This window comes from Gadus morhua, chromosome 7 (genome assembly GCF_902167405.1).
Source record: "Gadus morhua chromosome 7, gadMor3.0, whole genome shotgun sequence".
NCBI lineage: Eukaryota > Metazoa > Chordata > Actinopteri > Gadiformes > Gadidae > Gadus > Gadus morhua.
The window spans coordinates 28,122,551-28,135,050 of NC_044054.1; the positions used below are offsets into that span (position 1 = coordinate 28,122,551).

Sequence of the window (12,500 nt, forward strand, 5' to 3'; positions counted from 1 at the left end):
TTATACACTTGGAATGTCTAAATGTATTGGTTTTTCTTTTAAAACTATGTATTTCAAGTAAGCATGGGCGTATATCCAATAGGGACGGGGGAAGAAGTCCCCCTGACTCCCCCACCCAAATTCACGGTTCAGGTCATATCACCATATCATCGTTTTGGAGTGACGTTTTTGATAAAGCAGGGGTTGACGCAAATGCATATATATAATATACATATATATATATATATATATATATATATATATATATATATATATATATATATATATATATATATATATATATATATATAGGCGAAATGGTTGATTTGAAGATATTTATTTCAGTGCTGCTTTTATACTAATTTCTTTTTTTTTTTCCAGATGATAGATCATTTACCGATGCAAATCATGAATGTCAGCATTCCTGCTCAGTACGAGAGGAACCGCAGGTTCCTCTCGTACTGAGCAGGATTACTATTGCAACAACACATCATCAGTAGGGTAAAACATATATATATATATAAAAAAAACATATAACATATATATATATATATATATGTATATTATATATATGCATTTGCGTCAACCCGGGTGGTCCGGAGCGATTGTTGACGGGGTGGGGGGGGGGGGGGGAAGAAGCGATTGTTGACGGGGGGAGGGATAAAGAAAGAAAAAAAAAGAATTTTTTTTTTTTTTTTTTTGGTCATGGGCCCCCCCTCTGCCTTGGACCCCCCCACAACTGTCCCCTTTGTCCCCGCAGTCCGACGGCCCTGTATGTATATATATTCATACAGTATTATTAAGATGTAGCAACAAAGACATTTCATTTCTGAAATGGTCTTATTGGTAAAATCCACGTTTTATTGGAATAATGCTTAAAAAAGCTAAACCAGTGGTCTGCTAAATAAAGAATATGTTGGCGTTTTTGCACTTGTAAACAGTTAATTGTGTTTGTAGCCTACACTCAGATGTATATATAATCATAAAAAAAAAGGCATTTGTATTATGCAAATTTTCAAAAGAGGTATACTCTCCGTGCGTAGCCCCGTCTTCTCAAGTGAACCAAGAAAGCCGTTTTACACAGGCAAGACAGTGAACAGGTAACCTCCAACCCATTTTCCACCATCCAAAACCGCAGTGCGAGCTACACACACATTCACACCATCGTCACAAAGCATCTGGTTGTGGCTGCAATCGGCTGGCAGATTTCAGAAAAGCTGGTACAAATTCATGTAAAAAGTAAAGTTACGCGCATCTACTGAAAATATGGTAACGAAACATAGTTTATTTTTCAATTCGGCGCTTCAGGCAGTATGCTATTGCGCAAGCACGCAGGCGCGTGCTTGCGCAATAGTCCCTTCACGAGCTCTCATTCCACACCGTAGACCTACGAGACAGATGCTGGTAGCGTGAAGCTGTCTCTGCATATCAGACATTGCTTCTGCAGGCATTTTCCACGACTAAATGTCAGCGGTGGAATGAGATAACAAACGCCGTCAATGTTTACCTGTGTAAGGACATGGTTCAAAACACTCGATCCCAGGTACGTGTTACCTGCCCGCACACACTTCAGCCATAGGGTTCTCCCCGAACAATGTAACATGTAACATTGAAATTGAGCTGTAGCAACAAAGACATTTCATTTCTGAAATGGTCTTATTGGTCAAATCCACATGTTTCATTTGAATAATGCTTAAAAAAGCTACACTGCAAAATCATGTGAGCGCTATCATTTTTTTATGTGCTCCTAAATGTTTTAACTTAGGGATCACGAGTGCTCCTGATTTCTTTTTTGGCGTAGATCCCTGTATGTAATACAGCCGTCCAGTATAGCTTCATAAGATAAATTTCATTGACATTTTGTTTAGCTTCATATTTTACAGTTAATTAATATTGTTATTTCTTGAAGAAAGTGGTCCAATCCTTGGTTTCTTTTAACTCACTTTATTTGTTAAAGTAGGCATGTTTAAGGGAGGGAATTATATCTAACGCGTGTGAGAGGAAAATACCGTGTTCTACTTCAAGCCCCTAAGCCCGGTGGCTCTCCGCCGTCCACCTATTGATCTCTCTCTCCTCTCCACTTCGAATCACGCGGTAGAGCCCGTCAAGTGGGCGTGGCCTATGTAGTGGGCGTGGCCGGGGTGACGTAATGGCTCCGCCCCTGTCTAAAGGTGCTGCCATCTGTGGCTAAAGTAGTTATTGCAGCTTAAGTGTTCGATCCTGCTTCCTAATGGCTATGTGGGAGCAGCTTATGTACTTAAAATACTTAACATTAACAATCTGACTGATGCTGACTAACATATACCATATCATCATAACATGGCCTATTGGTTCTATTGAATAACAGTGTACACACGTCTCATTTTCACAGAGTTGAGTACTGGCGTCTACTTTGTGTGGCTCGCCATCATTCCGTGTCTGGTCGTATTTTTCGTGCTGGGAGTTCTCTACAGGAAATACACCATCCGAAAGAGGTGATTACCATTTGACAGTATCTTCATTTCAAACAAAGGTCCTTGTTTGAAATGGAGGAACAGCAAACATGCAATGTGCAGACTAGTCCCTTCGGTTCTCCATGTCAATCAACATGGATGCATTCATTTTGGCCTCTGTACCCAGGCAGGATCGTCTAGCCCCATTCAAACCCCCTCCTCCCCCAGAGAAGCACGGCTCAGTGGAGCCAGACCAGATTCTAACGGAAAATAGATTTCCTGCTGAAAAAGCGGTGAGTGCTGTAGTGCAAAGTGAAGGTTGAGAATACAGAGTTTAAAACATAAAGAAATGTTGAATAGCTTAACAAGTGAAAATATTTGAACAAAAGATTTAAACTAAACATGCACACCATTTAAAATGTCAGTATAATAACAAATACGAGGTGAAAAATTAAACAAATAGCTAATGTGATAAAGTTTGAATACATTTCAGATAAATGTAGAATGGCTATAGATAGAGATTTCTAGTTTGAAATGGTTTAAATCAGTGTTACAGTCGAGTTTGTGTGTGTGTGTGTGTGTGTGTGTGTGTGTGTGTGTGTGTGTGTGTGTGTGTGTGTGTGTGTGTGTGTGTGTGTGTGTGTGTGTGTGTGTGTGTGTGTGCTCGAGACAGGCGCATTTGTCCCAACCACACACACACACACACACACACACACACACACACACACACACACACCCACTCACTCTCTCCCTTTCACAAACACCTCCCCAAACCCTCTCGTAATCTGTCCTTGTCCCCGTATAATTCTTTATGTTTTGGTATATGTTACATGTCTGTCACACGTATCTGGGTTTTGTCGTGTTATGTGGTGTCTGCAGATGTATGTTTGCACTTTGAAAAAAAAAAAAAAAAAAAAACCTTGTCAAGGGCCCCTTTGATGTCACGGGCCCTGGGCAAGTGCCCAGTTGCCCTAATGGTTAATCCGGCCTTGAGCGCACAGGGTTGGGGGCGGTTGGGAGTTAAGGCCTTCAGGCTGGAGACGCCTTCGAATCCCTGCCTAAAAGGCTAAGTTGGGGGCACACCTTCGTCCCCTCAACGGCTCAGACTGTTTGAGATGCGGGTGTCTGCAGCTAGCGACAGGTTAGAGCCGTTGAGATGAAAAGACAGCAGCAGCGTAGTTTAAATGATTTCTTTCTCCAGGGGAAGAAAAATAAGTAAGGAAATGTTGGTCACAATTTTATCCAGGAGGATAATTATATTTTCAGACTAACGTTAGAGTTGTTGATGTTAAGCTGATGTTGTGATTCAACATCTAACTACTACACTCTTGCTTGGTAAAAGTTGTTATTATGAACGTTACTAGCCAACGTTTGCTGGCGAAAAGGTGGCAGACTTTACAATAAACTAAAGGACAAAAAGCGATTTGATTTAAGATGACTGTAAAAAGAACATTATTTTTCTATTAACTTAAACCATGTCACCTGAAAACGAGTAACATCACACATCTCCCACATCTAGAAAGGAGTTTGTCTGCATGTTTTTCCCTTGTTCTTGACAATCCCATCAATATTTTTCTATGCCTTATTAATCTCCACTGCTTTCATATTAGAGATCAGATGAAGTCCAGCCGGACACTAACAGTGAGAGTGATGCAGTGAAAGCCAGCACTGCAGAGTTGCAGGTAGGTGCTACAGTATATGAAGAGTGAGGTGATGTTAGGTTGTTGATCATGAGAGGAAATGTGAACATAACTTTTTATTTTATTTAAACAATAAAATTACAAGCATGATTTTAATATTGCACTAGCTTTACCATCACTATTTTCTATGCCTCATTCATCTCCACTGCTTTCATATTAGAGATCAGATGACGTCCAGCTGGACACTAACAGTGAGAGTGATGCAGTGAAAGCCAGCACTGCAGAGTTGCAGGTAGGTGCTACAGTATAGAGTGAGTCGATGTTAGGTTGTTGATCGTGAGAGGAAGGTTTTAACATGATATAAGAAGTAAACAAAGTTGAATTAAAACATTAAAATTACAAACATGATTTTAATATTGCACTAGCTTTACCATCACTATTTTCTATACCTCATTCATCTCCACTGCTTTCATATTAGAGATCAGATGACGTCCAGCTGGACACTAACAGTGAGAGTGATGCAGTGAAAGCCAGCACTGCAGAGTTGCAGGTAGGTGCTACAGTATATGAAGAGTGAGGTGATGTTGGGTTGTTGATCATGAGAGGAAATTTGAACATGATAGGAAGTGAAAATTGAAAATTAAAAACATGATTTTAATATTCCACTTGCTTTACCATCAGTATTTTTCTATACCTTATTCACCTAACCTTAAAGGGGACCTATTATGCTTTTTCGACTTTTATGACCTATAAACGTTGTTATAATGATTGATAGTCATGTTTAACCATACTTAAGTGTCAAATAATGACGTACATGCATTTCGACGTATTCCTTGCTGACAGTCTGGGGTGGCTGTGCAGAGCGCTAAACACTCGGGACTACGTTTGCGATTCACTTGTTCACATTTCCGGGCAATCATCTACGTAGAGGCACTCTTGCCATGCCCCCATATGCCTGGTCAAATCTGCCCGCGCGCGCGCTTCAAGGAAGGTAACCAATCACAACGGAGTTGGGTTGGCAGGAGGGGGGTGAGGGGGCGGAGAAGGACGAAACCGAGCGTTGACAGAGAATGCTGAAAGCGCCCAGATGAGAGGAAGAGTTTCCCGAAAATCTACATAGTATTTTGTGTATGGTTGAACATGACTATCAATCATTATAACAATGTCTATCGGTCATAAAAGTCGAAAAAGCATAATAGGTCCCCTTTAAAGGGTTAGGGTTAGGGTGCTTGTAACTGCAGTCTTGTTGCATTGTGTGACATTGTGACTGTTTTCCTTTTAGGGTGTTCAGTGCAGGGACAGACAGCTGAGAGACACTGAATTCAGGGCAGAGAGGACATATCAGAGAGAGAGGAGTCATATCAGCCACATCCAAAATTAATTGAAACTCAAGGTCTGTCTAACAGAACTCTCTCCTTCCAAGAGCGGTGGTAGAAGGACTTTCCCTGCATGGCTACATTATGATGCAGTACAGAAGGGGGTTTTGTGTTTTTATTGCATGAGAGTACACCAGGACAAACCCACACCATTTGCTGTAAAATCCGAGCCCGCCTTTATCACTTCTGGATTCAAGAATTGGAAGAAAGCTATTGAAAAATGTAGCAATGGCTCTTTCGCCTAGGCCAGTGTTTTTCAACCTCTTGTGTGCCACGGCACGTTTGACGCTGTTGGATAACACTACAGCGCTATCTAGCTTTTATTTGTATCAACACTACACAGTAATTGATATTTATCAGTTCATTACATCCATTCTAATGTCGTTTTCGTTTACCTTTGCACACCCATTAGTTAGTGGAAATGTGGAAGAATATCACACACTCAAGAGTAAAAACAAGTTGGTGTATATGTTCAAATTCTTGATGCTGTTTTTCCCTTTAACCTTAACCTTTGCCTTTATCTGTTCATTGAGGCATAAGATACAACTAAGAAAAGAAAAGGCATTCAGAAAATACGAATTCAAATTTAGATCAATATTCTTCCCTTGTTATTTATCAGTCTACAAAACTGTATGATAAGGCCTGCAATTAAAGAATTGATTTGATGTGTATCAGTTCAATACTGTCACTCAAAATGTGTTTTCCTTTACAAATGTATCTTTTTAGAAGAATAAAATACATTTGTGAATGTTTTGCAGTGTGGTTCATTGTCGACATATTTCTGTTCGAACCATTAATGGATCTGTCAGGTTTCCGATATGTGTCCCCTCCGATGTTAAACTCATTCCTAAGAGACTCGTTTGCGACCAAATCAGTTTGAATGAATGAATCTGTAACAAGAACGAACCGACCTGATTTCTTCTCTCTCGTTTGTCTCATTCATCTCGTTCGTTCTCTAGGAGACTTGACTTCTCCCAGACCCACTAGTCGCTGAGTCGCTGACTAGCTGTTCGTTCACTGATTGTGAGTGGTGATGAGGGACCGACTGAGAGACGTCAGGACTCATGAGAACCAGCCAATCGTATGATGTTCTAGGACGCTCTCGTTTATCAAGCGTTTTCTTGGAAAAAAAACAAATGGGCTTAGTGAGCGAGCGTACGATAATACGATTAAATATCAGTGAAATGGTAAATGGATGCTGTCTTTGTAGTTTCTGTGTCACGCCAAATAAATAAAATATTTGAATGTCTCGTCAATCTGTCTCGTTCTTTCATGATTCGTTCTCACACACGCAACCCGGGTCCCCCACCTTGGTGGATCTTGATCGATTATTGAGTGGGGATGGCCATATTCACAATAGTGTTAAGTTACTGTTAACCAAAGAAAAATCGAATATGCCCAGAGTGAACAGAACTGTAGGCCTACATCATTTACTTTTCAACTCCATCATTGCTAAACAGTGTTGGGAGTAACGTGTTACAAAAGTAATGCATTACTGTAATCATGCATGACTTTTTGCTGTAACGCGGCAATATAAGGCATTACAAAAAAATAGATAATATTTTACTTTGTAAAAATCTCAGTAACGCGCGTTACAATGCATTTTAAACCCGAAATTAACTTGTTTGTTGTTTTTACACAAATTCGCCAACACCGCGACATTCGCAGTGGCGAAAAAAATCGGCGCAAATGTTCCTTCCTCTTCTAGAGGACAAGATCACGGCAGCAGCAGAGTCCTATGGGGTCAGAAGAACAGTCTCATTAATAATGAATGCACAGAGAAGGATTCACAAATGTTTTTTGTGATTTATATATAAATTACTCGCTTCTCACAAATACATTTCAATGCACAAACAAATGGATATCGGTATGTATAAATATAAAATGTACCCATAAACAAAAATAAGTTTCACAAACACATTTCTGATCCAAACGCAAATGTACCTTGTTTCAAATTAATGTAATATAAATCAAAATGTATTTGGATGTTGTTACATTTATATAAAAACTGTTAAACTTGAATTTACAAGACGCTTTTCATTTGTGAACTTGTTTACATTTGTGTGTGAACTGGTCTGTATTTATATGTGGATTAGATGTGGTTGCAGCCTGAGCTGTGCAACCACAACCTCTCGCTCACTCAACAAACGCAATCAACGTCGCAACCAATTGGATTTTGTCTAGAGGGGAGTAACTGAGCGCCCCCTCCCGAAGTGGTATATACAGCCCAGGTCGGCCTTGAACTGCGATTGGTCAGAAAGACGTGACAGCTAATGACAACATTGAAGTCTCGTGCAGGCTCGAACAGAGTGACACACACACACACACACACACACACACACACACACACACACGCACACACACACACACACACACACACACACACACACACACACTGTGTGTGTGTGTGTGTGTGTGTGTGTGTGTGTGTTGGTGATTGATGAACACATAAATTATATCATGTATGTGCACTGTGTGTACAATTCTTAAATTCAAGTTGAATCCACAAGTCGGAAGATCAGTTAGGGTGCATGTGTGTGTATGTGTATGTGTGCATGTGCGTGTGTGTGTTTGTTTGTTTGTTTGTTTGTGTTGCATGTGCATGTGTGTCTGTGTGTGGGAAAGAGAATCAATCAAGAAACAACAATCGCAATCAGCCGAAAACTAACAAAGAAATTGAGCAACCTGATGTAGAAGAAGATGTGTCTGATCAAGGATTAATCTAATCATCTAATGATTAATGGTTTATTGTTATGGTTCTATAACCTGACCCATGACGTAGGTGCACTGCTAAAACCTCAACTACCAACACTCACATGGAATCGGTGTTAGAATCAATGACACAAGTTGGTCAGCTCTCTTCACATTTGTGTTCTGTGACTTGTTCCACTGTGTCTGCAGCTAGACCACTAGACCACATGGGAGGCTGCGTCACTGACGGTGCGTCTTGCTCTTGCTGTTGCTTCCTGTGATCAAGCGTGTGTTCGTGTGTTGGCTTTGTCTCGCTCACATCCTCTGTTTTGCACTCATTCTTTTCTATGCTTCAATCCAGTTACACAGTCTAGAGCAAGGTGTGTGTGTCTATGTTGTTGTTGTTTTAAGTGAGTGGAGTGGAGTCCACCAAATAAATGATGTGTTTTGAGAATTTGCCTGAGGATATGTCCAGAGCTATATTCTCCCTTCTGCTATTTGGCACAGCTCTGCAAGGTAATACCAATTCATTTGTGCATTATATGTATGAGTTATACTCTGACACCTATGGATGCAGATATGATCTTGTTATTACCAAGACACCAGACATACACCCATCAGTATAAGCACTGTAAGAGTAAGATGGGGAAAAAGTGTGAAAATGTGTTCTTGCAGTAATGACCCGTACGGGCTTTTCGGTGTGTCCGACAGGGCTCGAGGCTTTAAAAGTGATCCACTTTGAAAAAGAAGAGGTAGCTGTGGGCCAGAACATCAGCCTACCGTGCATCTTCAACGATACATTTGATGTAAAAATCAGCCAAATCGAATGGCGCAAGAAGCCAAGCTTAAAGCTGGTTGTTCACCATGTGAAGGTCGGACCCCACTATTTCAGGAATGATGTTTGGTTGCAAACTGAGGTGGGCGATAATGATACACTCCAGGGCTCGTATCTGCAGCTTTTCAACACGCAGGTGAATGACAGCGGGACGTATGTCTGTGAACTCATCACATATCCGTACGGCTCCATGAGCAGAGAAACACAGCTCGAAGTTAAAGGTAAGAAATATATTGTAAATATAGATTATATTATATTATATTATACCCATGCATATATTATACACATGAAATGTAAGTAATCTAAATGTATTGCTTTTTCTTATAAAACTATGTATTCCGTGTAAGCATGGGCGTAGGATCCAATAGGGACGGGGAAGAAGTCCCCCTGACTCCCCCACCCAAATTCACGGTTCAGTTCATATCACCATATCATCGTTTTGGAGTGACGTTATTGATGAAGCAGGGTATAGCAAATGCCTATAATATATACATATTTTTTTCTTTAATATATATAGTATATATATATATATATATATATATATATATATATATATATATATATATATATATATATATATATATACATACTATATCATATTTTCTCCCCAAACAATGTTATTACATTGAAATTGAGCTGTACCGACAAAGACATTTAATATCTGAAACGGTCTAATTGGTGAAATACACATGTTTTATTGGAATAATGCTTGAAATAAGCTAAACTGCAAAATCATGCAAGCGCCCTCAGGACGAAGTTGTTGGCTTTCAGGTCAACTCTTGGTCAGAGTCTGACTTGCTTCAATGAGTGGTGGCACTGTGATGATTTAAGGTCTTGTTCTGTGTTTGATATAATGACTGCGATGCGCGCCAAGGTTTTGAGCAGTGGAAGAAAGTGTAAACAAGGTGTAAATGATTGACTCTGTTTGCCCTAAATTCCATTTAGACGCGGAAGTGACATGTGATAAGGACAGCACTCTGGAAGTGCATGTTGGGGACAATGTCACTGTTCAATGTGAAGTACGTCTGTATCCTACGGCACTCTACAAGTGGTTTAAAGTAAGTCCACAACCACATCTCAATAGGTTCCATTTCATCCACCGTTGTTCATTTAATGAGAAGGAAATGGTAAGCAATTGTAAATGTCAATGGTAGTATTTAACCAAAAGTTTAATGAAGATTCATGCCCTGACTTTGGCCCAGAATGAAACTGTGGTGTCAGAGAATTGCTCCCTGGAGGTTGTGTTGATGGATGAATCTCAAGCAGGAGTTTATACACTGACGGTCTCCACTGGACACAAGACACTGCAAAGGAGTTTTAACGTTACAGTACTCACACCGACCGAAAGCCCAAGCACAGGTGAGGTTACTGACTGGGATTTCATTGGATGGTCATGGAGCTAAATCCATGGGAACTTTTATTCTGTGAGATTAAATTCACCTGATTAAATCTGATATATTTCATTGGTATCTCATCTCCGAGATGCATGAAATATTACAAATGCTGTTGGCCTACAACTCTACATACAAACCGATAAAAATAAAGTGAATACCTGCCTTAAATGTACTGTTGTTAAGACTGAGTAAAGATGAAGCATTCACATCTTCTGCTGTTTCAACTGTATCTGAGTAACCTCCAACCCAGCTACACACACATTAGATAACCTAACACTTCACACCATCATCAAAGGGCCTGTGTTTGTGACCGCGATCGGCTGGACGAATTCAAGAAAGCTGGCGCAAAAAGCAGTTTTTATTTATTTAACGTAATACAGTTGGTGATTCATTTAGTAAAGCTCCATACAAACCTTATTTTATACAAGTTATGTATCATTAATATTTTCTTTCACGTGATATTTGTCATATTTGACACATAATAAACAATCTGACTCTGATACTAAAAGGGCCTATTATGGTCCCACGTTCGCGCAACGCAGTCGTGAACCTGTTTTGGTTCTGCGTCGGGTTTTTAGTGAGCGGACCAATCACAGCCCTAGCTGCCGTGTCGCCTCGACGGAAGGTTACGATTAGTGGGAGGTGCACGTCAGGCCCTTGTGGTGGAGGCAAGGAGGGTCCGCAAGGACGTAATGGGTCCTTAAACCCCCTTGGCTGCACAAACGTGGGTCCATAATCAGCCTACTGACATCTACCATACCATTTTAACATGGCATATACGTTATTTTATACAATGGGGGACCTAAATCCAGCGATCTGATTGGTTCCCAACTGTTGTATAATTAGCGTATACACAACTGCTATGACGCCCGATCATTTTGTGAAAGTATCACTCCGCGCCCTGAAGAGGAAACCGTTACAAAGTATCGTAAGAAACTATCACACGGAGATTTAACTTGACCATGGAGGAGGGGATTCACCAGCGGGAAAATATATCCTTCGACCTCCGAGAAGGCGTAATCGGCGTAAATAAATAAATTGCCGGCGAACCGCTCTATCGGAGCCTTCTCTCGGAGGGACGCTAAAGTGTGTTGCATAGCGACCGTCGATGCATAGCGGCAGCAAGGAGGGACTACTTTTTTGTATTCTTTAATAAAAACGGCTATTTTGACTTTCTTGGTTTCTTTTTAAATGTAGTGTGTCTATGACTTTCGTTTCGCCATAACAGTAACCATTGTATAAAAGCAATAGATCACTTCAGTCAGTGGCATGTGCACATTATACCACTGTGAAGGGGGTCGCCGGCCCTCCGCTGCGCGTCGGGGCCGGACAACGCCCCTTAACAGTGGTATAATGAGCACATACCACAGCCTGGCGTGATCTATTGCTTAATTGAATTACACCAATAACCATGTAAACACGTCTCCTTTTCACAGAGTTGACTACTATTCTTTCCCAGAATACAAATCATTCAAGTACCGGCGTGGTGTACGTGCCAACCACCGGGCCTGTTGAGGCGTCCTCCACTTTAGAAACCCGCCAAAACGTCTCCAGCTCAGTCCCTACTACTCAAGCCACGACGGAAAACACTTACACCACCGCAGAGTCCCGCAACGAATCCTTTACCGTGCGGCCGATCAGCAGCTCCTCAGCGACGACGTTGGGTTTAGAAACCCACCGGGGGTCCACTGAAAGGGCGGGCAATGTCACGGAGGAGCGCGTCCCAGGGGATGTGGATCACCAACACACAGCCACGTCCACCACAGTAGAGATTGAGACCGACATCCCGGACGGCCTGACGAGGAAAACCGCGAACCTCTCCTCTTCCCGCCTGACAACCGAAGAGACGGTGGTTGTCGTGAAGACATCAGGTACTGCCCCCCCATATCGCAGCCCCCTCTGTGGGCCGTGCTCTGGTGTTGACCCAGCGGACGGAGCAGGGGAGTTGGGTTCGGTACTTAGTTTGAAGGCCCTTCCATCCTGAGATGTATTCTTAATCTAACCGACAAAACTAACCTGAAACAAAACAAAGCCGTCTCCAACTGGCACCATCAAACGCCAACATCAGGGCCGGTGTTCTGTGCACGTTTGTGGTTGTTGGCTTTTTTCAGATTCAGTTTCTTGTTGGCCTACAAGAATTTGGTCGAATTGGT

At 41.4% G+C, this 12,500-nt stretch overlaps 1 protein-coding gene across 7 annotated transcripts in view; it reads left to right on the forward strand.

Moving 5' to 3' along the window:
* si:ch1073-15f19.2 (T-cell surface protein tactile) overlaps nt 1-12,500 on the forward strand; it is a 15,391-nt gene that overhangs the window by 830 nt on the left and 2,061 nt on the right. Inside the window, exons 3-9 of one of the 7 annotated variants that reach the window (XM_030361935.1) lie at nt 2,351-2,453; nt 2,599-2,704; nt 4,022-4,093; nt 4,272-4,343; nt 4,530-4,601; nt 5,334-5,444; nt 6,387-6,683. In XM_030361935.1, the coding sequence (XP_030217795.1) occupies nt 2,351-2,453; nt 2,599-2,704; nt 4,022-4,093; nt 4,272-4,343; nt 4,530-4,601; nt 5,334-5,432 (524 nt within the window). In that variant the 3' untranslated portion in view covers nt 5,433-5,444; nt 6,387-6,683. Of the gene's footprint in view, nt 1-2,350; nt 2,454-2,598; nt 2,705-4,021; nt 4,094-4,271; nt 4,344-4,529; nt 4,602-5,333; nt 6,684-8,431; nt 8,635-8,829; nt 9,175-9,898; nt 10,012-10,155; nt 10,313-11,783; nt 12,225-12,500 lie in introns of those variants that run through there. The other 6 variants (XM_030361933.1, XM_030361936.1, XM_030361930.1 and 3 more) reach the window with 6 other exon arrangements.